Source organism: Cyclopterus lumpus, chromosome 16 (genome assembly GCF_009769545.1).
Source record: "Cyclopterus lumpus isolate fCycLum1 chromosome 16, fCycLum1.pri, whole genome shotgun sequence".
NCBI lineage: Eukaryota > Metazoa > Chordata > Actinopteri > Perciformes > Cyclopteridae > Cyclopterus > Cyclopterus lumpus.
In genome coordinates, this window is record NC_046981.1 from 262,115 (window position 1) to 288,351 (window position 26,237).

At 49.7% G+C, this 26,237-nt stretch overlaps 2 protein-coding genes across 4 annotated transcripts in view; one reads left to right on the forward strand and one right to left on the reverse strand.

Moving 5' to 3' along the window:
* Nucleotides 1–9,405, reverse strand: part of atp2c1 (ATPase secretory pathway Ca2+ transporting 1) — a 41,465-nt gene extending 32,060 nt beyond the window's left edge. Inside the window, exons 1-3 of one of the 3 annotated variants that reach the window (XM_034553098.1) lie at nt 9,280–9,405; nt 8,315–8,416; nt 7,990–8,106 (exon numbers count right to left, since the gene is read on the reverse strand). In XM_034553098.1, the coding sequence (XP_034408989.1) occupies nt 7,990–8,106; nt 8,315–8,416; nt 9,280–9,303 (243 nt within the window). In that variant the 5' untranslated portion in view covers nt 9,304–9,405. Of the gene's footprint in view, nt 1–7,989; nt 8,107–8,314; nt 8,417–9,187 lie in introns of all 3 variants that reach the window. The other 2 variants (XM_034553100.1, XM_034553101.1) reach the window with 2 other exon arrangements.
* A 319-nt stretch (nt 9,406–9,724) lies between these two features.
* pik3r4 (phosphoinositide-3-kinase, regulatory subunit 4) overlaps nt 9,725–26,237 on the forward strand; it is a 40,283-nt gene continuing 23,770 nt past the window's right edge. The window contains exons 1-12 of the mRNA XM_034553103.1: nt 9,725–9,820; nt 10,305–10,473; nt 12,085–12,807; nt 13,102–13,235; nt 13,452–13,662; nt 13,734–14,117; nt 14,268–14,402; nt 14,477–14,698; nt 16,621–16,794; nt 16,884–17,029; nt 24,085–24,288; nt 25,919–26,120. Coding sequence (XP_034408994.1) covers nt 12,090–12,807; nt 13,102–13,235; nt 13,452–13,662; nt 13,734–14,117; nt 14,268–14,402; nt 14,477–14,698; nt 16,621–16,794; nt 16,884–17,029; nt 24,085–24,288; nt 25,919–26,120 — 2,530 coding nt within the window. The 5' untranslated portion in view covers nt 9,725–9,820; nt 10,305–10,473; nt 12,085–12,089. The remainder of the gene's footprint in view (nt 9,821–10,304; nt 10,474–12,084; nt 12,808–13,101; nt 13,236–13,451; nt 13,663–13,733; nt 14,118–14,267; nt 14,403–14,476; nt 14,699–16,620; nt 16,795–16,883; nt 17,030–24,084; nt 24,289–25,918; nt 26,121–26,237) is intronic.

Here is a 26,237-nt window from a genome sequence, read left to right on the forward strand (position 1 = left end):
GTCAGAGGCAGTCCTGTAACAGGTCTTCAGTCAGAGACAGTCCTGTAACAGGTCTTCAGTCAGAGGCAGTCCTGTAACAGGTCTTCAGTCAGAGACAGTCCTGTAACAGGTCTACATGTCTTCAGTTAGAGACAGTCCTGTAACAGGTCTTCAGTCAGAGGCAGTCCTGTAACAGGTCTACAGTCAGAGGCAGTCCTGTAACAGGTCTACATGTCTTCAGTTAGAGACAGTCCTGTAACAGGTCTTCAGTCAGAGGCAGTCCTGTAACAGGTCTTCAGTCAGAGGCAGTCCTGTAACAAGTCTTCAGTCAGAGGCAGTCCTGTAACAGGTCTTCAGTCAGAGGCAGTCCTGTAACAGGTCTTCAGGTCTTCAGTCAGAGGCAGTCCTGTAACAGGTCTTCAGTCAGAGACAGTCCTGTAACAGGTCTTCAGTCAGAGACAGTCCTGTAACAGGTCTACAGGTCTTCAGTCAGAGGCAGTCCTGTAACAGGTCTTCAGTCAGAGACGGTCCTGTAACAAGTCTTCAGTCAGAGACAGTCCTGTAACAGGTCTACAGGTCTTCAGTCAGAGGCAGTCCTGTAACAGGTCTTCAGTCAGAGACAGTCCTGTAACAGGTCTACAGGTCTTCAGTCAGAGACAGTCCTGTAACAAGTCTTCAGTCAGAGGCAGTCCTGTAACAGGTCTTCAGGTCTTCAGTCAGAGGCAGTCCTGTAACAGGTCTTCAGTCAGAGACAGTCCTGTAACAGGTCTACAGGTCTTCAGTCAGAGACAGTCCTGTAACAGGTCTTCAGTCAGAGACGGTCCTGTAACAGGTCTACAGGTCTTCAGTCAGAGGCAGTCCTGTAACAGGTCTTCAGTCAGAGACAGTCCTGTAACAGGTCTACAGGTCTTCAGTCAGAGGCAGTCCTGTAACAGGTCTTCAGTCAGAGGCAGTCCTGTAACAGGTCTTCAGTCAGAGGCAGTCCTGTAACAAGTCTTCAGTCAGAGGCAGTCCTGTAACAGGTCTTCAGTCAGAGGCAGTCCTGTAACAGGTCTTCAGTTAGAGACAGTCCTGTAACAGGTCTTCAGTCAGAGGCAGTCCTGTAACAGGTCTACAGGTCTTCAGTCAGAGGCAGTCCTGTAACAGGTCTACAGGTCTTCAGTCAGAGGCAGTCCTGTAACAGGTCTACAGGTCTTCAGTCAGAGACAGTCCTGTAACAGGTCTACAGTCAGAGGCAGTCCTGTAACAAGTCTACAGGTCTACAGTCAGAGGCAGTCCTGTAACAGGTCTACATGTCTTCAGTTAGAGACAGTCCTGTAACAGGTCTTCAGTCAGAGGCAGTCCTGTAACAGGTCTTCAGTCAGAGGCAGTCCTGTAACAGGTCTTCAGTCAGAGACAGTCCTGTAACAGGTCTTCAGTCAGAGACAGTCCTGTAACAGGTCTACATGTCTTCAGTTAGAGACAGTCCTGTAACAGGTCTTCAGTCAGAGGCAGTCCTGTAACAGGTCTACAGTCAGAGGCAGTCCTGTAACAGGTCTTCAGTCAGAGACAGTCCTGTAACAGGTCTTCAGTCAGAGACAGTCCTGTAACAGGTCTACAGTCAGAGACAGTCCTGTAACAGGTCTTCAGTCAGAGACAGCCCTGTAACAGGTCTTCAGTCAGAGACAGCCCTGTAACAGGTCTACAGTCAGAGGCAGTCCTGTAACAGGTCTACATGTCTTCAGTTAGAGACAGTCCTGTAACAGGTCTTCAGTCAGAGGCAGTCCTGTAACAGGTCTTCAATCAGAGGCAGTCCTGTAACAGGTCTTCAGTCAGAGACAGTCCTGTAACAGGTCTTCAGTCAGAGACAGTCCTGTAACAGGTCTACATGTCTTCAGTCAGAGACAGTCCTGTAACAGGTCTTCAGTCAGAGACAGTCCTGTATCAGGTCTTCAGTCAGAGACAGTCCTGTAACAGGTCTTCAGTCAGAGGCAGTCCTGTAACAGGTCTACAGTCAGAGGCAGTCCTGTAACAGGTCTACATGTCTTCAGTTAGAGACAGTCCTGTAACAGATCTTCAGTCAGAGGCAGTCCTGTAACAGGTCTTCAGTCAGAGGCAGTCCTGTAACAAGTCTTCAGTCAGAGGCAGTCCTGTAACAGGTCTTCAGTCAGAGGCAGTCCTGTAACAGGTCTTCAGGTCTTCAGTCAGAGGCAGTCCTGTAACAGGTCTTCAGTCAGAGGCAGTCCTGTAACAGGTCTTCAGTCAGAGGCAGTCCTGTAACAGGTCTTCAGTCAGAGGCAGTCCTGTAACAGGTCTTCAGTCAGAGGCAGTCCTGTAACAGGTCTTCAGTCAGAGACAGTCCTGTAACAGGTCTTCAGTCAGAGACAGTCCTGTAACAGGTCTACATGTCTTCAGTTAGAGACAGTCCTGTAACAGGTCTTCAGTCAGAGGCAGTCCTGTAACAGGTCTACAGTCAGAGGCAGTCCTGTAACAGGTCTTCAGTCAGAGGCAGTCCTGTAACAGGTCTTCAGTCAGAGACAGTCCTGTAACAGGTCTTCAGTCAGAGGCAGTCCTGTAACAGGTCTTCAGTCAGAGACAGTCCTGTAACAGGTCTTCAGTCAGAGACAGTCCTGTAACAGGTCTACATGTCTTCAGTTAGAGACAGTCCTGTAACAGGTCTTCAGTCAGAGGCAGTCCTGTAACAGGTCTACATGTCTTCAGTTAGAGACAGTCCTGTAACAGGTCTTCAGTCAGAGGCAGTCCTGTAACAGGTCTTCAGTCAGAGGCAGTCCTGTAACAAGTCTTCAGTCAGAGGCAGTCCTGTAACAGGTCTTCAGTCAGAGGCAGTCCTGTAACAGGTCTTCAGGTCTTCAGTCAGAGGCAGTCCTGTAACAGGTCTTCAGTCAGAGACAGTCCTGTAACAGGTCTTCAGTCAGAGACAGTCCTGTAACAGGTCTACAGGTCTTCAGTCAGAGACAGTCCTGTAACAGGTCTTCAGTCAGAGACGGTCCTGTAACAAGTCTTCAGTCAGAGACAGTCCTGTAACAGGTCTACAGGTCTTCAGTCAGAGGCAGTCCTGTAACAGGTCTTCAGTCAGAGGCAGTCCTGTAACAGGTCTTCAGTCAGAGACAGTCCTGTAACAGGTCTACAGGTCTTCAGTCAGAGACAGTCCTGTAACAGGTCTTCAGTCAGAGACAGTCCTGTAACAGGTCTTCAGTCAGAGACAGTCCTGTAACAGGTCTACATGTCTTCAGTTAGAGACAGTCCTGTAACAGGTCTTCAGTCAGAGGCAGTCCTGTAACAGGTCTACATGTCTTCAGTTAGAGACAGTCCTGTAACAGGTCTTCAGTCAGAGGCAGTCCTGTAACAGGTCTTCAGTCAGAGGCAGTCCTGTAACAAGTCTTCAGTCAGAGGCAGTCCTGTAACAGGTCTTCAGTCAGAGGCAGTCCTGTAACAGGTCTTCAGGTCTTCAGTCAGAGGCAGTCCTGTAACAGGTCTTCAGTCAGAGACAGTCCTGTAACAGGTCTTCAGTCAGAGACAGTCCTGTAACAGGTCTACAGGTCTTCAGTCAGAGACAGTCCTGTAACAGGTCTTCAGTCAGAGACGGTCCTGTAACAAGTCTTCAGTCAGAGACAGTCCTGTAACAGGTCTACAGGTCTTCAGTCAGAGGCAGTCCTGTAACAGGTCTTCAGTCAGAGGCAGTCCTGTAACAGGTCTTCAGTCAGAGACAGTCCTGTAACAGGTCTACAGGTCTTCAGTCAGAGACAGTCCTGTAACAGGTCTTCAGTCAGAGGCAGTCCTGTAACAGGTCTTCAGTCAGAGACAGTCCTGTAACAGGTCTACAGGTCTTCAGTCAGAGACAGTCCTGTAACAGGTCTTCAGTCAGAGACGGTCCTGTAACAAGTCTTCAGTCAGAGACAGTCCTGTAACAGGTCTACAGGTCTTCAGTCAGAGGCAGTCCTGTAACAGGTCTTCAGTCAGAGGCAGTCCTGTAACAGGTCTTCAGTCAGAGGCAGTCCTGTAACAAGTCTTCAGTCAGAGGCAGTCCTGTAACAGGTCTTCAGGTCTTCAGTCAGAGGCAGTCCTGTAACAGGTCTTCAGTCAGAGACAGTCCTGTAACAGGTCTTCAGTCAGAGACAGTCCTGTAACAGGTCTACAGGTCTTCAGTCAGAGGCAGTCCTGTAACAGGTCTTCAGTCAGAGACAGTCCTGTAACAGGTCTACAGGTCTTCAGTCAGAGACAGTCCTGTAACAGGTCTTCAGTCAGAGGCAGTCCTGTAACAGGTCTTCAGTCAGAGACAGTCCTGTAACAGGTCTACAGGTCTTCAGTCAGAGACAGTCCTGTAACAGGTCTTCAGTCAGAGACGGTCCTGTAACAAGTCTTCAGTCAGAGACAGTCCTGTAACAGGTCTACAGGTCTTCAGTCAGAGGCAGTCCTGTAACAGGTCTTCAGTCAGAGGCAGTCCTGTAACAGGTCTTCAGTCAGAGGCAGTCCTGTAACAAGTCTTCAGTCAGAGGCAGTCCTGTAACAGGTCTTCAGTTAGAGACAGTCCTGTAACAGGTCTTCAGTCAGAGGCAGTCCTGTAACAGGTCTACAGGTCTTCAGTCAGAGGCAGTCCTGTAACAGGTCTACAGGTCTTCAGTCAGAGGCAGTCCTGTAACAGGTCTACAGGTCTTCAGTCAGAGACAGTCCTGTAACAGGTCTACAGTCAGAGGCAGTCCTGTAACAAGTCTACAGGTCTTCAGTCAGAGGCAGTCCTGTAACAGGTCTACAGTTAGAGACAGTCCTGTAACAGGTCTTCAGTTAGACACAGTCCTGTAACAGGTCTTCAGTCAGACAGTCCTGTAACAGGTCTTCAGTTAGACACAGTCCTGTAACAAGTCTTCAGTTAGACACAGTCCTGTAACAGGTCTACAGGTCTTCAGTCAGAGACAGTCCTGTAACAGGTCTACAGGTCTTCAGTCAGAGACGGTCCTGTAACAAGTCTTCAGTCAGAGACAGTCCTGTAACAGGTCTACAGGTCTTCAGTCAGAGACACATCAACAAATGTCTTCCGGCTGCCTTCATTATGTGACAGTCGTGGTGCGTACAGGTTTTTCCGGTATGGTGAGTCCTCTGACTAATGGTTAAGAATTTTTGAAAGACAGTTTGAAGAGTCCAAGGTGGGTTCACATTCATATCTTAAATCTTTAAGGTGACGACAGTCCTCATGAATCAAAGTAAATGATTGAGACTCAATTCACCAAAAGGTTTCATGATGCAGGTCTCTGAATGAGTGAAAGGTGTCTTTTATTCAGCAGGGTGGCGTCCATCTTTTGATTGTCCACATTCCATCGAGTCACTCATTTTGAGATGTCATCAGTGGCAAGCTGGTCTTCAGTCAGAGGCAGTCCTGTAACAGGTCTACAGGTCTTCAGTCAGAGACAGTCCTGTAACAGGTCTACAGGTCTTTAGTCAGAGACAGTCCTGTAACAGGTCTACAGGTCTTCAGTCAGAGACGGTCCTGTAACAAGTCTTCAGTCAGAGACAGTCCTGTAACAGGTCTACAGGTCTTCAGTCAGAGACAGTCCTGTAACAGGTCTTCAGTCAGAGACAGTCCTGTAACAGGTATTCAGTCAGAGACAGTCCTGTAACAGGTCTACAGGTCTTCAGTCAGAGGCAGTCCTGTAACAGGTATTCAGTCAGAGACAGTCCTGTAACAGGTCTACAGGTCTTCAGTCACAGTCCTGTAACAGGTCTTCAGTCAGAGGCAGTCCTGTAACAGGTCTACAGGTCTTCAGTCAGAGACAGTCCTGTAACAGGTCTACAGGTCTTCAGTCAGAGACGGTCCTGTAACAAGTCTTCAGTCAGAGACAGTCCTGTAACAGGTCTTCAGTCAGAGACAGTCCTGTAACAGGTCTACAGGTCTTCAGTCAGAGGCAGTCCTGTAACAGGTCTACAGGTCTTCAGTCAGAGGCAGTCCTGTAACAGGTCTACAGGTCTTCAGTCAGAGGCAGTCCTGTAACAAGTCTTCAGTCAGAGACAGTCCTGTAACAGGTCTTCAGTCAGAGACAGTCCTGTAACAAGTCTTCAGTCAGAGACAGTCCTGTAACAGGTCTTCAGTCAGAGGCAGTCCTGTAACAAGTCTTCAGTCAGAGACAGTCCTGTAACAGGTCTTCAGTCAGAGGCAGTCCTGTAACAGGTCTTCAGTCAGAGGCAGTCCTGTAACAGGTCTTCAGTCAGAGACAGTCCTGTAACAAGTCTTCAGTCAGAGACAGTCCTGTAACAGGTCTTCAGTCAGAGACAGTCCTGTAACAGGTCTTCAGTCAGAGGCAGTCCTGTAACAAGTCTTCAGTCAGAGACAGCCCTGTAACAGGTCTACAGGTCTTCAGTCAGAGACAGTCCTGTAACAGGTCTTCAGTCAGAGACAGTCCTGTAACAGGTCTACAGGTCTTCAGTCAGAGGCAGTCCTGTAACAGGTCTACAGGTCTTCAGTCAGAGGCAGTCCTGTAACAGGTCTACAGGTCTTCAGTCAGAGGCAGTCCTGTAACAAGTCTTCAGTCAGAGACAGTCCTGTAACAGGTCTTCAGTCAGAGACAGTCCTGTAACAAGTCTTCAGTCAGAGACAGTCCTGTAACAGGTCTTCAGTCAGAGGCAGTCCTGTAACAAGTCTTCAGTCAGAGACAGTCCTGTAACAGGTCTTCAGTCAGAGGCAGTCCTGTAACAGGTCTTCAGTCAGAGGCAGTCCTGTAACAAGTCTTCAGTCAGAGACAGTCCTGTAACAGGTCTTCAGTCAGAGACAGTCCTGTAACAGGTCTTCAGTCAGAGACAGTCCTGTAACAGGTCTTCAGTCAGAGACAGTCCTGTAACAAGTCTTCAGTCAGAGACAGTCCTGTAACAGGTCTTCAGTCAGAGACAGTCCTGTAACAGGTCTTCAGTCAGAGGCAGTCCTGTAACAAGTCTTCAGTCAGAGACAGCCCTGTAACAGGTCTACAGGTCTTCAGTCAGAGGCAGTCCTGTAACAGGTCTACAGGTCTTCAGTCAGAGGCAGTCCTGTAACAGGTCTACAGGTCTTCAGTCAGACAGTCCTGTAACAGGTCTACAGGTCTTCAGTCAGAGGCAGTCCTGTAACAGGTCTACAGGTCTTCAGTCAGACAGTCCTGTAACAGGTCTTTGATTGTCTACATTCCTACGAGTCATTCATTTTGTGATGTCATCAGTGGCAAGCCGCAAAGATAAACATCCCCCACTAATAAAACATGAACACATATTATATATTACAGTGTTGTTCTGTGAATCAGCTTCTGTCCTAGAGACATTTCCTCAGAGACATTATGGACCATGTGGACCATGAGGACACTGGGCAGTCAGCTAGGTCAGCTAGGGATGCCTCAGAGACATTATGGACCATGTGGACCATGAGGACACTGGGCAGTCAGCTAGGGATGCCTCTGAGACATTATGGACCATGTGGACCATGAGGACACTGGGCAGTCAGCTAGGGATGCCTCGGAGACATTATGGACCATGTGGACCATGAGGACACTGGGCAGTCAGCTAGGGATGCCTCAGAGACATTATGGACCATGAGGACCATGAGGACACTGGGCAGTCAGCTAGGGATGCCTCGGAGACATTATGGACCATGTGGACCATGAGGACACTGGGCAGTCAGCTAGGTCAGCTAGGGATGCCTCAGAGACATTATGGACCATGTGGACCATGAGGACACTGGGCAGTCAGCTAGGGATGCCTCTGAGACATTATGGACCATGTGGACCATGAGGACACTGGGCAGTCAGCTAGGGATGCCTCAGAGACATTATGGACCATGAGGACCATGGGCAGTCAGCTAGGGATGCCTCAGAGACATTATGGACCATGTGGACCATGAGGACACTGGGCAGTCAGCTAGGGATGCCTCAGAGACATTATGGACCATGAGGACCATGGGCAGTCAGCTAGGGATGCCTCAGAGACATTATGGACCATGAGGACCATGAGGACACTGGGCAGTCAGCTAGGGATGCCTCAGACAGGAGCAGAGGTTACCTGGGAGATGTATTTCTTCCATAGTGGCTCCTCTTCACTGATGTCGAACTCGTTCCAGCCGTGGTAGGTTCTCCTCCTGCTCACCTCCTCCTGGGTCAGACCAACCTGCAGGTCGGCCTGTTTCACCACCACGACAGTGTCAAGGTTATTATTAAGAGTTCTTTAGTACCATGTGAAACAGAACCAAGCGGACTAGATACATTCATGGCTCATAAAGAGAACATTGTGGGAAGTATAAACAGGAAGTATTAAAAGGTGTTAAATAATAGAAACACAATGATGGGCCGAAGACAATGTGGACAGAAGCTGGTCGAGGAGAGCGTACCTGCAGGACACACACGACTTCGTGGACGGGGAGTTCGCTGGCTTTTCTGGAGGTTAGTACCGGGACCATGGTCTCATCTTCACTGAATTGTGTCTGGGAAAGCTGCAACACAAACACACTTTAGTGGACCAGGGAGGACAGGAGCTGCACCTGCTGTCAGGTACACACCAAAAACAAACATGCTCATTGTGTGGAATCTCACTGGTTCCCAGTATAAACAGTCTGCCCCTCGGGGTACGGTCTGCCCCCGAGGCTCCGCCCACTGAGCCTGGGGGGGTTATAAACAGTCTCCTCCTGAGGCTCCGCCCACTGAGCAGCATGAGAAAAGGCTTCTCAGGTATTTCTCACATCCGTTCAACAAGTCACAGGCCGTCGGAGGACAGGAGAGTCTCTCTCATATATATATATATATATATATATATATATATATATATATATATATATATATATATATATATATATATATATATAGCCTTTATGTTGGTTGACTATAACCCAGGTGAACTATAACTGCCAGGCTAACCGTAACCCAGGCGAACCGTAACCCAGGTGAACCGTAACCCAGGTGAACCGTAACCCAGGTGAACTATAACTGCCAGGCTAACCGTAACCCAGGCTAACCGTAACCCAGGTGAACTATAACTGCCAGGCTAACCGTAACCCAGGTGAACTATAACTGCCAGGCTAACCGTAACCCAGGCGAACCGTAACCCAGGTGAACCGTAACCCAGGCTAACCGTAACCCAGGTGAACCGTAACCCAGGTGAACTATAACTGCCAGGCTAACCGTAACCCAGGTGAACCCGCAGCAGAGGGCGAGGTTGAACCCCGTTCCTCGGTCCGCAAGGGTTCCGGTGAACCGCAGCAGCTCACCGGGGGCTGAAGTCCCGGAAATGACGCACCTCGAGCTCCAGAAGACCAGAAGACAACCTGGATCACTGGACTCGGTAAACCGTTCAACTCACCAGCAGCTCCCGGTTCTTAAGCATCTTCCGTCAAATCACACCGCGGAGCCACTTCCTCTTACGGAGACGCGTCACCGTGACGCGCTTCCGGTAAACTGTCAGAATAAGAGCCGTTTGTTTATATAGGGATGGGTCGGAAAAAATTCCCTTCTTTCCCTTCTCCTATTTCTTCTTCTTCTTCTTCTTCTTCTTCTTCTTCTTCTATCCCTTCTCCCTCTTCTTCATCTTCATCTCCTTCTGGTTCTTTTTCTCCTTCTTCTTTTTCTTCTTCTTTCTGTTTTTGTTCTTCTTGTTCTTGTTCTTGTTCTTCTTGCTCTTTTGCTTTTTCTTCTTGTTCTTCTACTTATTCTTCTCCTTCTGTAGGATTCAAACAGTCAGGTATTAAAGACAATTTCAATGCTTTTACTTTGAAAGTCAACCAATCCGACTTCCTGTGAAATTCCCCTCTCAGTGCCAGAAAGTTCCTTTAGCTCCAAACAAAGTCATTTCCTAAACAGCATTACTCACTCTGATACAAAACGTGTAAGAAAATTAGTATCCTGTAAGTCATTATAATGAGATAGTATCTCATTATTATTTTTTTCTTACAGTCGCGGAAATGGGCTTCCATATATAACTGATAATACTAATGTACTTTTACTTCAGTAAGGTTTTCAGAGCAAGGCTTCTATTTTCACAGTGTGATATTAGTACTTATACTACAGTAAAGGGTCTGAATACTTATTCCACCTCTGGTTATATTTCATCCAAAGTATTTATAAATAGGACTTTATTTGGAACATCAAGCCTTATTGATATTATTCGTTAATTATCGTCAGGGATCAAAATAAGTCTTTAAACTGACGGAGTGATCCCTCTTTCTAATAAACCTTCTTTGAAGTAACTTCAGTTGACCAGCATGGGCGCTAATTAGTTCTGTGTTTCCGGTCTGACCCGGAAGCACAATAACAGCTGCTAACCTCAGGCTCAGGCTGCTGCTGCTTCAATGGTTAATATTTACGGCTAACGGTCCATTTAACGTTTAGAGCACCGGGACAGCGGGACACGACATGAAGACGGCCGGAAGTTTGTCTCCGTTAGCAGCTTCAGCTTCACCATCCACTGCTCGTTAGCCTGCTGAAGCATCAACATCAACAATAACAACAATAACAACAACAACGACCACAACAGCAGCGGCTCTGTCAACAGCAGCTGGTAACAATAACATTTAAGCAGTTTAACACGTTAAAGTGTTGCTAAATAGTTTATTTACAGGGGCTAACAACGGTTAGCTAGTATGCTACATTAGCACTATTATGAGCTCGTGATGCATCACGTGACTCTAGTTACGTTTACATTAATGTACATGTTTACATAGTTATAGTAAGTTACATGGTTGTATAGTTACATGGTTATATGTTTACATAGTTAACTATATGGTTACATATTCACATGGTTGCATAGTTACATGGTTTAGATAGTAACATAGTTACATGTTTACATAGTTATATAGATACATGGTTACATAGTTATATGTTACATGGTTAACACATTACATGGTTACATGTTTACATGGTTAACACATTACATGGTTACATGGTTAAGATAGTAACATAGTTACATGTTTACATAGTTATATAGATACATGGTTACATGTTTACATGTTTACATGGTTAACACATTACATGGTTACATGGTTAAGATAGTAACATAGTTACATGTTTACATAGTTATATAGATACATGGTTACATGTTTACATGTTTACATGGTTAACACATTACATGGTTACATGGTTAAGATAGTAACATAGTTACATGTTTACATAGTTATATAGATACATGGTTACATGTTTACATGGTTAACACATTACATGGTTACATGGTTAAGATAGTAACATAGTTACATGTTTACATAGTTATATAGATACATGGTTACATGTTTACATGGTTAACACATTACATGGTTACATGGTTAAGATAGTAACATAGTTACATGTTTACATAGTTATATAGATACATGGTTACATGTTTACATGTTTACATGGTTAACACATTACATGGTTACATGGTTAAGATAGTAACATAGTTACATGTTTACGTAGTTATATAGATACATGTTTACATGTTTACATGGTTAACACACATTACATGGTTACATGGTTTAGATAGTAACATAGTTACATGTTTACATAGTTATATAGATACATGGTTACATGTTTACATGGTTACATGGTTAACACACATTACATGGTTTAGATAGTAACATAGTTACATGTTTATATAGATACATGGTTTACATAGTTACATAGTTAACCTACATGGTTACATAGTTACATGTTTACATACTTACATAGTTAATGGTTTACATGTTTAGATACTTCGACGTTAACATGTTTACATAGTTATATAGTTACATGGTTATATGGTTACATACATGGTTACATAGTTACATGTTTACATAGGTACGTGGTTTACGTGGTTACGTGGTTTACATAGTTCCATCTTTATATGGTTACATCGTACCATAGTTATGTGGTTACATCGTAACATAGTTATGTGGTTACATGGTTATATAGTGACATAATTACATAGTTACATGTTAACATGTTAACATGTTTACATAGTTAATGGTTTACATGTTTAGATAGTTCCATGTTAACATAGGTACATGGTTTATATAGTTACATGTTTACATGGTCATATGGTTACATAGTTAACCTACATAGTTACATGTTTACATAGGTACGTGGTTTACATAGTTAAATGTTTATATGGTTACATCGTAACATAGTTACATGGTTACGTGGTTACATAATTTCTCTACAGGCGTGATGGGGAACCAGCTGGCGGGCATCGCCCCCTCACAGATCCTGTCTGTGGACAGCTACTTCTCAGACATCCACGACCACGAGTACGACAAAAGCCTGGGCAGCACCCGCTTCTTCAAGGTGGCCCGGGCCAAACACCGGGAGGGCTTGGTGGTGGTCAAGGTCTTCGCCATCCAGGACCCCTCGCTGCCTCTGACCAGCTATAAGCAGGAGCTGGAGGAGCTGAAGATCCGGCTGCACTCCTGCCAGAACTGCTTGCCCTTCCAGAAAACCTCGCTGACGGAGAAAGCGGCCATCTTGTTCCGGCAGTACGTGCGGGACAACCTGTACGACCGCATCAGCACGCGGCCCTTCCTCAACAACGTGGAGAAGCGCTGGCTGGCCTTTCAGATCCTCAACGCCGTCGACCAGGCGCACAAAGCCGGTGTCCGCCACGGCGACATCAAGACGGAGAACGTAATGGTGACCAGCTGGAACTGGGTGCTGCTCACAGACTTCGCCAGCTTCAAGCCCACGTTCCTGCCCGAGGACAACCCAGCCGACTTCAACTACTTCTTTGACACTTCCAGGCGCAGAACGTGCTACATCGCTCCAGAGAGGTTTGTGGACGGAAGCATGTTCGCCACGGAGAACGACCAGAACACGCCGCTGGTGGACCTGACCAACAACAACCAGAGGAACCGAGGGGAACTCAGAGCGGCCATGGACATCTTCTCAGCCGGTACATCTCAGCCACCGATACATGCTTCTAGCTATGGAATGAAAGAAGTAGACTAAATATAACGACGTGTTTCAATCCACTATCTACATGACTGAAACAGATTTGTTTTGATGAAAGTACCTTAAACTACACTTGGGTTTTATTTTCACGTAAAGCCCTTTTCTATGGTTCATATATGCTCATATGTTGTTTTTTTAAATATATATTGATATGTTTTCATCTGAAGTCAGTTATTGTCACGTTTTCTTATTGGAGTCAAGCTCGAGGCATCTTTGAGTGTGTTTGTGTTTTCAGGCTGCGTGATCGCCGAGCTCTTCACTGAGGGCGTCCCTCTCTTCGATCTGTCCCAGCTGCTGGCGTACCGGAACGGACACTTCCAGACGGAACACGTCCTCGTGAAGATCGAGGACCGGAGCATCCGAGAGCTGGTCTCCATCTTATTCACACAATCTCTGCTTTATTATTGTTAAATGAACATACCCTCAGAACTGGTTTGAGTCAGTCTGGACCACATTTGTTCATATGAGGGTTTACAGATCCAGGTCCATATGATCTGGTACTGTGAGGGTTTACAGATCCAGGTCCAGATGATCTGGTCCTGTGAGGGTTTACAGACCCTCTGACGGCTTGGCCTCCTCCCTCAGGTGGCTCAGATGGTGCAGAGGGAGCCAGAGAAGCGTCTAAAAGCTGAGGAGTACCTGAAGCAGCAGAGAGGGAAAGCCTTTCCGGACATCTTCTACACTTTCCTGCAGCCCTACATGGCTCAGTTCGCCAAAGAGACCTTCCAATCCGCGGACGAGCGAGTGCTCGTGATCCGAAAAGACCTGGACAACATCCTGCACAACCTGCGAGGAGGTGAGCGACGTTCTGGTCGACCGATGAAATCCTCCACTCCTGTGTTACATAGACACCCGTCTCCCCTCCAGGCTCCTCGTCTCAGGAAAGCAGCCTCGGCGTGCTGAGCTCCAGGGAGGAGCAGGGCCTCACGGTCCTAGTGTCCGTCATCACTTCCTGTCTGCAGACACTGCACTCCTGCGACTCCAAGCTGGCGGCGTTGGAGCTGGTCCTGCACCTGGCCCCGCGGCTCGGTGTGGACGTCCTGCTAGACCGCATCACGCCTTACCTGCTGCACTTCTGCAACGACCCCGTGCCTCGCGTGCGTGCTCAGGCCGTGCGCACTCTGGCCAAAGTCCTGGCGCTGGTGAAGGAGGTACCGAGGAATGACGTGAACATCTACCCAGAGTACATCCTGCCGGGCATCGCCCACCTCGCCCAGGACGACGCCACCATCGTCAGGCTGGCGTATGCAGGTCAGTGGAGAACAGCGCGTCTATGTGAAGAAGAAGAAGAATCCGATCTGATGTAACATTGACAGAAACCAACCAGGTTTGGTCTGCAATAGCTCTGATTTATTGATGGTTTTGGGCCCTTTCCTGTGCTCTTGTTTTTATGGTCTCTAGAGAACATCGCTCATCTGGCGGAGAGCGCGCTGCGATTCCTGGAGTTGGTTCAGGAAAACAACGTGAACACGGAGAACGACCTGAGCGGAGAGGACACGGAGGAAATACTCCACCCCAACGAGAACTACGACTCAGGTGCGGAGACTCACACGAGCTGACTCACTGATGACAGAGTTTACCTCCGAGACCAACACCGTGTTCCTCTCCAGAGCTGCAGGCACTGCACGAGATGGTGCAGCAGAAAGTGGTGACGCTACTGAGCGACAATGAGAACATCGTCAAGCAGTCGCTGATGGAGAACGGCATCACAAGACTCTGCGTCTTCTTCGGCCGGCAGAAAGCCAACGACGTGCTGCTGTCGCACATGATCACATTCCTCAACGACAAGAACGACTGGCACCTGCGTGGAGCCTTCTTTGACAGCATCGTGGGTAAGAACACATCCCAGAATAGTCAGAGAAGCTGACCCTGCAGCTATACTCGGCTACCTGTTCAGGTTCTCTGTTCTCTACCTGTTCTCTACCTGTTCAGATTCTCTGTTCTCTACCTGTTCTCTACCTGTTCAGATTCTCTGTTCTCTACCTGTTCTCTACCTGTTCAGGTTCTCTGTTCTCTACCTGTTCAGATTCTCTGTTCTCTACCTGCTCAGATTCTCTGTTCTCTACCTGTTCAGGTTCTCTGTTCTCTACCTGTTCAGGTACTCTGTTCTCTACCTGTTCAGGTTCTCTGTTCTCTACCTGTTCAGGTACTCTGTTCTCTACCTGTTCAGGTACTCTGTTCTCTACCTGTTCAGGTACTCTGTTCTCTACCTGTTCAGGTTCTCTGTTCTCTACCTGTTCAGGTTCTCTGTTCTCTACCTGTTCTCTACCTGTTCAGATTCTCTGTTCTCTACCTGCTCAGGTACTCTGTTCTCTACCTGTTCAGGTACTCTGTTCTCTACCTGTTCAGGTACTCTGTTCTCTACCTGTTCAGGTACTCTGTTCTCTACCTGTTCATGTACTCTGTTCTCTACCTGTTCAGGTACTCTGTTCTCTACCTGTTCAGGTACTCTGTTCTCTACCTGTTCAGGTACTCTGTTCTCTACCTGCTCAGGCACTCTGTGGTACTCTGTTCTCTACCTGTTCAGGTACTCTGTTCTCTACCTGTTCAGGTACTCTGTTTTCTACCTGTTCAGGTACTCTGTTCTCTACCTGTTCAGGTACTCTGTTCTCTACCTGTTCAGGTACTCTGTTCTCTACCTGTTCAGGTACTCTGTTCTCTACCTGTTCAGGTACTCTGTTCTCTACCTGTTCAGGTACTCTGTTCTCTACCTGTTCAGGTACTCTGTTCTCTACCTGTTCAGGTTCTCTGTTCTCTACCTGTTCAGGTTCTCTGTTCTCTACCTGTTCTCTACCTGTTCAGATTCTCTGTTCTCTACCTGCTCAGGTACTCTGTTCTCTACCTGTTCAGGTACTCTGTTCTCTACCTGTTCAGGTACTCTGTTCTCTACCTGTTCAGGTACTCTGTTCTCTACCTGTTCAGGTTCTCTGTTCTCTACCTGTTCAGGTTCTCTGTTCTCTACCTGTTCAGGTTCTCTGTTCTCTACCTGCTCAGGTACTCTGTTCTCTACCTGTTCAGGTACTCTGTTCTCTACCTGTTCAGGTACTCTGTTCTCTACCTGTTCAGGTACTCTGTTCTCTACCTGCTCAGGCACTCTGTGGTACTCTGTTCTCTACCTGTTCAGGTACTCTGTTCTCTACCTGCTCAGGCACTCTGTGGTACTCTGTTCTCTACCTGTTCAGGTTCTCTGTTCTCTACCTGCTCAGGTACTCTGTTCTCTACCTGTTCAGGTACTCTGTTCTCTACCTGTTCAGGTACTCTGTTCTCTACCTGCTCAGGCACTCTGTGGTACTCTGTTCTCTACCTGTTCAGGTACTCTGTTTTCTACCTGTTCAGGTACTCTGTTCTCTACCTGTTCAGGTACTCTGTTCTCTACCTGTTCAGGTACTCTGTTCTCTACCTGCTCAGGTACTCTGTTCTCTACCTGTTCAGGTACTCTGTTCTCTACCTGTTCAGGTACTCTGTTCTCTACCTGTTCAGGTACTCTGTTCTCTACCTGTTCAGGTACTCTGTTCTCTACCTGTTCATGTACTCTGTTCTCTACCTGTTCAGGTACTCTGTTCTCTACCTGTTCAGGTACTCTGCTCTCTACCTGCTCAGGCACTCTGTGGTACTCTGTTCTCTACCTGTTCAGGTACTCTGTTCTCTACCTGTTCAGGTACTCTGTTTTCTACCTGTTCAGGTACTCTGTTCTCTACCTGTTCAGGTACTCTGTTCTCTACCTGCTCAGGTTCTCTGTTCTCCACCTGTTCAGGAGTAGCAGCCTACGTGGGCTGGCAGAGCTCCTCCATCCTGAAGCCTCTCCTCCAGCAGGGCCTGAGCGACACCGAGGAGTTTGTCATCTACAAAGCCCTGAACTCTCTCACCTGCATGTGTCAGCTGGGTCTGCTGCAGAAACCTCACATATATGAGTTTGTCTGTGACATCGGTAAGATCAGATGGTAGAACCCAGAACAACGAGATGTGGAACCAGTAGCATGTAGAGAATGAACCATTGTCCCCTCCGGCTACCCGTAGCTCCCTTCCTGTGCCACCCCAACCTGTGGATCCGTTACGGGGCGGTGGGCTTCATCACCGTCATCGCTCAGCACCTCAACGTGGCCGACGTCTACTGCAAGCTGATGCCCCACCTTAACCCCTTCATCAGCCAGCCCATCATCCAGGTGACTCCTCCTCCTCCTCACCGTCATCACTATCATTATCATACCTCCATCAACCTCACCTGTCCTCTATCTCCTTCACCTGTCCTCTATCTCCTTCACCTGTCCTCTATCTCCTTCACCTGTCCTCTATCTCCTTCACCTGTCCTCTATCTCCCTCACCTGTCCTCTATCTCCCTCACCTGTCCTCTATCTCCTTCACCTGTCCTCTACCTCCCTCACCTGTCCTCTATCTCCCTCACCTGTCCTCTATCTCCCTCACCTGTCCTCTATCTCCTTCACCTGTCCTCTATCTCCTTCACCTGTCCTCTACCTCCCTCACCTGTCCTCTATCTCCTTCACCTGTCCTCTATCTCCTTCACCTGTCCTCTATCTCCTTCACCTGTCCTCTATCTCCCTCACCTGTCCTCTATCTCCCTCACCTGTTCTCTCTTACCCCCACCTGTCCTCTATCTCCCCCACCTGTTCTCTCTTACCCCCACCTGTCCTCTATCTCCCTCACCTGTCCTCTATCTCCCTCACCTGTTCTCTATCTCCCCCACCTGTCCTCTATCTCCCTCAACTATCTCCCTCACCTGTTCTCTCTTACCCCCACCTGTCCTCTATCTCCCCCACCTGTTCTCTATCTCCCTCACCTGTCCTCTATCTCCCTCACCTATCCTACCTCCCTCACCTGTCCTCTACCTCCCCCACCTGTCCTCTACCTCCCCCACCTGTCCTCTATCTCCCTCACCTGTCCTCTATCTCCCTCACCTATCCTACCTCCCTCACCTGTCCTCTATCTCCCTCACCTGTTCTCTCTTACCCCCACATGTCCTCTACCTCCCTCACCTGTTCTCTCTTACCCCCACCTGTCCTCTATCTCCCTCACCTGTTCTCTATCTCCCTCACCTATCCTACCTCCCCCACCTGTCCTCTATCTCCCTCACCTGTCCTCTCTTACCCCCACCTGTCCTCTATCTCCCTCAACTATCTCCCTCACCTGTTCTCTCTTACCCCCACATGTTCTCTACCTCCCTCACCTGTCCTCTATCTCCCTCACCTATCCTACCTCCCCCACCTGTCCTCTATCTCCCTCACCTGTCCTCTATCTCCCTCACCTATCATACCTCCCTCACCTGTCCTCTATCTCCCTCACCTATCCTACCTCCCCCACCTGTCCTCTACCTCCCCCACCTGTCCTCTATCTCCCTCACCTGTCCTCTATCTCCCTCACCTATCCTACCTCCCCCACCTGTCCTCTATCTCCCTCACCTGTCCTCTATCTCCCTCACCTGTCCTCTATCTCCCTCACCTATCCTACCTCCCTCACCTGTCCTCTATCTCCCTCACCTGTCCTCTATCTCCCTCACCTGTCCTCTATCTCCCTCACCTATCCTACCTCCCTCACCTGTCCTCTATCTCCCTCACCTGTCCTCTATCTCCCTCACCTATCCTACCTCCCTCACCTGTCCTCTATCTCCCTCACCTGTCCTCTATCTCCCTCACCTATCCTACCTCCCTCACATGTCCTCTATCTCCCTCACCTGTCCTCTATCTCCCTCACCTATCCTACCTCCCTCACCTGTCCTCTATCTCCCTCACCTGTCCTCTATCTCCCTCACCTGTCCTCTACCTCCCCCACATGTCCTCTATCTCCCTCACCTGTCCTCTATCTCCCTCACCTGTCCTACCTCCCTCACCTGTCCTCTATCTCCCTCACCTATCCTACCTCCCTCACCTGTCCTATCTCCCTCACCTGTCCTCTATCTCCCTCACCTGTCCTCTACCTCCCCCACATGTCCTCTATCTCCCTCACCTGTCCTCTATCTCCCTCACCTGTCCTACCTCCCTCACCTGTCCTCTATCTCCCTCACCTATCCTACCTCCCTCACCTGTCCTATCTCCCTCACCTGTCCTCTATCTCCCTCACCTGTCCTCTATCACCCTCACCTGTTCTCTCTTACCCCCACCTGTCCTCTATCTCTCTCACCTGTCCTCTATCTCCCTCACCTATCCTACCTCCCTCACCTGTCCTCTATCACCCTCACCTGTTCTCTCTTACCCCCACCTGTCCTCTATCTCCCCCACCTGTCCTCTATCTCCCCCACCTGTTCTCTATCTCCCTCACCTGTCCTCTATCTCCCTCACCTATCCTACCTCCCTCACCTGTCCTCTACCTCCCCCACCTGTCCTCTACCTCCCCCACCTGTCCTCTATCTCCCTCACCTGTCCTCTATCTCCCTCACCTATCCTACCTCCCTCACCTGTCCTCTATCTCCCTCACCTATCCTACCTCCCCCACCTGTCCTCTATCTCCCTCACCTGTCCTCTCTTACCCCCACCTGTCCTCTATCTCCCTCAACTATCTCCCTCACCTGTTCTCTCTTACCCCCACATGTTCTCTACCTCCCTCACCTGTCCTCTATCTCCCTCACCTATCCTACCTCCCCCACCTGTCCTCTATCTCCCTCACCTGTCCTCTATCTCCCTCACCTATCATACCTCCCTCACCTGTCCTCTATCTCCCTCACCTATCCTACCTCCCCCACCTGTCCTCTACCTCCCCCACCTGTCCTCTATCTCCCTCACCTGTCCTCTATCTCCCTCACCTATCCTACCTCCCCCACCTGTCCTCTATCTCCCTCACCTGTCCTCTATCTCCCTCACCTGTCCTCTATCTCCCTCACCTATCCTACCTCCCTCACCTGTCCTCTATCTCCCTCACCTGTCCTCTATCTCTCTCACCTGTCCTCTATCTCCCTCACCTATCCTACCTCCCTCACCTGTCCTCTATCTCCCTCACCTGTCCTCTATCTCCCTCACCTATCCTACCTCCCTCACCTGTCCTCTATCTCCCTCACCTGTCCTCTATCTCCCTCACCTATCCTACCTCCCTCACATGTCCTCTATCTCCCTCACCTGTCCTCTATCTCCCTCACCTGTTCTCTATCTCCCTCACCTGTCCTCTATCTCCCTCACCTATCCTACCTCCCTCACCTGTCCTCTATCTCCCTCACCTGTCCTCTATCTCCCTCACCTGTCCTCTACCTCCCCCACATGTCCTCTATCTCCCTCACCTGTCCTCTATCTCCCTCACCTGTCCTACCTCCCTCACCTGTCCTCTATCTCCCTCACCTATCCTACCTCCCTCACCTGTCCTATCTCCCTCACCTGTCCTCTATCTCCCTCACCTGTCCTCTATCACCCTCACCTGTTCTCTCTTACCCCCACCTGTCCTCTATCTCTCTCACCTGTCCTCTATCTCCCTCACCTATCCTACCTCCCTCACCTGTCCTCTATCACCCTCACCTGTTCTCTCTTACCCCCACCTGTCCTCTATCTCCCCCACCTGTCCTCTATCTCCCCCACCTGTTCTCTATCTCCCTCACCTGTCCTCTATCTCCCTCACCTATCCTACCTCCCTCACCTGTCCTCTACCTCCCCCACCTGTCCTCTACCTCCCCCACCTGTCCTCTATCTCCCTCACCTGTCCTCTATCTCCCTCACCTATCCTACCTCCCTCACCTGTCCTCTATCTCCCTCACCTGTTCTCTCTTACCCCCACATGTCCTCTACCTCCCTCACCTGTTCTCTCTTACCCCCACCTGTCCTCTATCTCCCTCACCTGTTCTCTATCTCCCTCACCTATCCTACCTCCCCCACCTGTCCTCTATCTCCCTCACCTGTCCTCTCTTACCCCCACCTGTCCTCTATCTCCCTCAACTATCTCCCTCACCTGTTCTCTCTTACCCCCACATGTTCTCTACCTCCCTCACCTGTCCTCTATCTCCCTCACCTATCCTACCTCCCCCACCTGTCCTCTATCTCCCTCACCTGTCCTCTATCTCCCTCACCTATCATACCTCCCTCACCTGTCCTCTATCTCCCTCACCTATCCTACCTCCCCCACCTGTCCTCTACCTCCCCCACCTGTCCTCTATCTCCCTCACCTGTCCTCTATCTCCCTCACCTATCCTACCTCCCCCACCTGTCCTCTATCTCCCTCACCTGTCCTCTATCTCCCTCACCTGTCCTCTATCTCCCTCACCTATCCTACCTCCCTCACCTGTCCTCTATCTCCCTCACCTGTCCTCTATCTCTCTCACCTGTCCTCTATCTCCCTCACCTATCCTACCTCCCTCACCTGTCCTCTATCTCCCTCACCTGTCCTCTATCTCCCTCACCTATCCTACCTCCCTCACCTGTCCTCTATCTCCCTCACCTGTCCTCTATCTCCCTCACCTATCCTACCTCCCTCACATGTCCTCTATCTCCCTCACCTGTCCTCTATCTCCCTCACCTGTTCTCTATCTCCCTCACCTGTCCTCTATCTCCCTCACCTATCCTACCTCCCTCACCTGTCCTCTATCTCCCTCACCTGTCCTCTATCTCCCTCACCTGTCCTCTACCTCCCCCACATGTCCTCTATCTCCCTCACCTGTCCTCTATCTCCCTCACCTGTCCTACCTCCCTCACCTGTCCTCTATCTCCCTCACCTATCCTACCTCCCTCACCTGTCCTATCTCCCTCACCTGTCCTCTATCTCCCTCACCTGTCCTCTATCACCCTCACCTGTTCTCTCTTACCCCCACCTGTCCTCTATCTCTCTCACCTGTCCTCTATCTCCCTCACCTATCCTACCTCCCTCACCTGTCCTCTATCACCCTCACCTGTTCTCTCTTACCCCCACCTGTCCTCTATCTCCCCCACCTGTCCTCTATCTCCCCCACCTGTTCTCTATCTCCCTCACCTGTCCTCTATCTCCCTCACCTATCCTACCTCCCTCACCTATCCTACCTCCCTCACCTGTCCTCTACCTCCCCCACCTGTCCTCTACCTCCCCCACCTGTCCTCTATCTCCCTCACCTGTCCTCTATCTCCCTCACCTATCCTACCTCCCTCACCTGTCCTCTATCTCCCTCACCTGTTCTCTCTTACCCCCACATGTCCTCTACCTCCCTCACCTGTTCTCTCTTACCCCCACCTGTCCTCTATCTCCCTCACCTGTTCTCTATCTCCCTCACCTATCCTACCTCCCCCACCTGTCCTCTATCTCCCTCACCTGTCCTCTCTTACCCCCACCTGTCCTCTATCTCCCTCAACTATCTCCCTCACCTGTTCTCTCTTACCCCCACATGTTCTCTACCTCCCTCACCTGTCCTCTATCTCCCTCACCTATCCTACCTCCCCCACCTGTCCTCTATCTCCCTCACCTGTCCTCTATCTCCCTCACCTATCATACCTCCCTCACCTGTCCTCTATCTCCCTCACCTATCCTACCTCCCCCACCTGTCCTCTACCTCCCCCACCTGTCCTCTATCTCCCTCACCTGTCCTCTATCTCCCTCACCTATCCTACCTCCCCCACCTGTCCTCTATCTCCCTCACCTGTCCTCTATCTCCCTCACCTGTCCTCTATCTCCCTCACCTATCCTACCTCCCTCACCTGTCCTCTATCTCCCTCACCTGTCCTCTATCTCTCTCACCTGTCCTCTATCTCCCTCACCTATCCTACCTCCCTCACCTGTCCTCTATCTCCCTCACCTGTCCTCTATCTCCCTCACCTATCCTACCTCCCTCACCTGTCCTCTATCTCCCTCACCTGTCCTCTATCTCCCTCACCTATCCTACCTCCCTCACATGTCCTCTATCACCCTCACCTGTCCTCTATCTCCCTCACCTGTTCTCTATCTCCCTCACCTGTCCTCTATCTCCCTCACCTGTTCTCTATCTCCCTCACCTGTCCTCTATCTCCCTCACCTATCCTACCTCCCTCACCTGTCCTCTATCTCCCTCACCTATCCTACCTCCCTCACCTGTCCTCTATCTCCCTCACCTGTCCTCTATCTCCCTCACCTGTTCTCTCTTACCCCCACATGTCCTCTATCTCCCTCACCTGTTCTCTCTTACCCCCACATGTCCTCTATCTCCCTCACCTGTCCTCTATCTCCCTCACCTGTCCTCTATCTCCCTCACCTATCCTACCTCCCTCACCTGTTCTCTCTTACCCCCACATGTCCTCTATCTCCCTCACCTATCCTACCTCCCTCACCTGTCCTCTATCTCCCTCACCTGTTCTCTCTTACCCCCACATGTCCTCTATCTCCCTCACCTGTTCTCTCTTACCCCCACCTGTCCTCTATCTCCCTCACCTGTCCTCTCTTACCCCCACCTGTCCTCTATCTCCCTCAACTATCTCCCTCACCTGTTCTCTCTTACCCCCACATGTCCTCTACCTCCCTCACCTGTCCTCTATCTCCCTCACCTATCCTACCTCCCCCACCTGTCCTCTATCTCCCTCACCTGTCCTCTATCTCCCTCACCTATCATACCTCCCTCACCTGTCCTCTATCTCCCTCACCTGTCCTCTATCTCCCTCACCTATCCTACCTCCCTCACCTGTCCTCTATCTCCCTCACCTGTCCTCTATCTTCCTCACCTATCCTACCTCCCTCACCTGTCCTCTATCTCCCTCACCTGTCCTCTATCTCCCTCACCTATCCTACCTCCCCCACCTGTCCTCTACCTCCCCCACCTGTCCTCTATCTCCCTCACCTGTCCTCTATCTCCCTCACCTATCCTATCTCCCTCACCTGTCCTCTATCTCCCTCACCTGTCCTCTATCTCCCTCACCTATCCTACCTCCCTCACCTGTCCTCTATCTCCCTCACCTGTCCTCTATCTCCCTCACCTATCCTACCTCCCTCACATGTCCTCTATCTCCCTCACCTGTCCTCTATCTCCCTCACCTGTTCTCTATCTCCCTCACCTGTTCTCTCTTACCCCCACATGTCCTCTATCTCCCTCACCTGTCCTCTATCTCCCTCACCTGTCCTCTATCTCCCTCACCTATCCTACCTCCCTCACCTGTCCTCTATCTCCCTCACCTGTCCTCTATCTCCCTCACCTATCCTACCTCCCCCACCTGTTCTCTCTTACCCCCACCTGTTCTCTATCTCCCTCACCTGTTCTCTCTTACCCCCACCTGTCCTCTACCTCCCTCACCTGTTCTCTCTTACCCCCACCTGTCCTCTATCTCCCTCACCTGTTCTCCTCACCTGTCCCTGTCCTCCTCAGATCGATAAGGAGCTGGTCCTCCTCAGCGTGCTTAAGGAGCCGGTCAGTCGCTCCATCTTCGACTACGCTCTGCGCTCCAAAGACATCAGCAGCCTCTTCCGCCACCTGCTGCTCCGGCAGAAGAAGCGCGGAGGTTCCATTCCCGAATGCCCGACGCCCGAAGACCCGTCCATCGGCCAGCTGCTGAAGAAGCTGCTCTCACAGGTACTGTGTTTAAGTACACGCATGAGGTACTCTCACAGGTACTGTGTTTAAGAGGGTCCTCCATGTCTAAGACCGGAGGGGTCCTCCATGTCTAAGACCGGAGGGGTCCTCCATGTCTAAGACCGGAGGGGTCCCTCCATGTCTAAGACCGGAGGGGTCCTCCATGTCTAAGACCGGAGGGGTCCTCCATGTCTAAGACCGGAGGGGTCCCTCCATGTCTAAGACCGGAGGGGTCCCTCCATGTCTAAGACCGGAGGGGTCCTCCATGTCTAAGACCGGAGGGGTCCTCCATGTCTAAGACCGGAGGGGTCCTCCATGTCTAAGACCGGAGGGGTCCCTCCATGTCTAAGACCGGAGGGGTCCCTCCATGTCTAAGACCGGAGGGGTCCTCCATGTCTAAGACCGGAGGGGTCCTCCATGTCTAAGACCGGAGGGGTCCCTCCATGTCTAAGACCGGAGGGGTCCTCCATGTCTAAGACCGGAGGGGTCCTCCATGTCTAAGACCCGATTTCTGGAGTCAGGAAGACGGAGCAGGCTGGTTTGGCCGTTCTGGGCTCCCGTAGCAACATGAACACCTCATTGGAAGATGATTCTTTTGTTCCGGTGATTAGACGCCAACACGTTGATAACTTCTCATGGAGGAAATGAGGTGCATGATCTGAGACGCGTTAAAGCAACACAGCAGAACCCCTCACCCCTAATAACCCCTAATCCCTAATAATGTGTGTTTAGTCTCTACTGGTTTAACTTACTGCAGTGACCAGAGGGGCAGGGAAACACTGTTGTGTTCGCTTGTTTTCGTCCTTCAGAAGACATTTCCAGTAATTTTCCACGTTTTTGTTTTGTGAGATACCTTAAGTGGCTCCATATGGTTGATGATTGGATCCTTGTGGGTGGGGGGATGTCTGTGTGCTCTGGTTGTTGTCTGTTTTCTAAGTGTTTGCAGGCTGTTTTGATTAATACTGTTGACCTCTAATGGTTGAGGTCAGACATTGACCTCTAATGGTGGTTCCTGTTGTGTTAAATGGATCATCTTTAGCAGACCCCATCCTGGCCTTTAGCATCAGCATCTCAGAGTGTGTTTGAGTCTGAAGAAGAAACATCAAAGCCCTATTAGTAGTTGTGTTGTTAGTGCTGAGATGGAGGTTAGTAGGTTCTATAAAAGCTCCATCTGGCTCTCAAGCAGACGGCGGTTTGTTGCTTTTCATGTTAGGAAACGCTGCAGAACAGAACCTTGATCACACTAATGTTCTCTCCACGTCTGCGCAGCAGGAAACGAGGCTCTCTGTGGAATAAAGAAACGCTGCACCTCCAGATGTCATCCTCTGATCTCTTTTCATGTGGTTGATTCTGGATCTCTTTGTTCTGTTCATCTGAAGGTTCCACGAAGCTCTCTCTTTAGTTGAAGGAGCCCGTTCAAGTTCCTGTAAAGCTCTTGGACCTGTTCAAATGCAACACTTTCAAGGGTGGTTTTATCAGTACTACATAATCGTGCTAATTATGCTAACTGCTAATGACAGGCTAGCTGACAATAGAACGGTTGCTAAGTAACAGAAATGGGACACTGTCTCTTTAAGAAGCGTTTTAAAGAACGACAGATGTTTTCTTTTTCCGGTCCTCTGGGTGTCAGGGCATGACGGAGGCGGAGGAAGACAAGCTGCTGGCACTCAAAGACTTCATGCTGAAGTCTAACAAGGCCAAAGCCAACATGGGGGAGCAGAGTCAGCTGGGGGAGGCGGCTCAGACCGGCGTCATCGACCTGGCCACACTCGGCATCACCGGCCGCCAGGTGGACCTGGTTAAAGGAAAGGCTGAGCCCGAGGACAAGAGAGGTGACCCACTTCCCATGCAATATACATACATATATGTACATACATATACACGCACACACAATTTAATTTAAGGTTCCCTTTCCTAAAGAACAGGTCTTTGTTCTTTTATTAAACTAA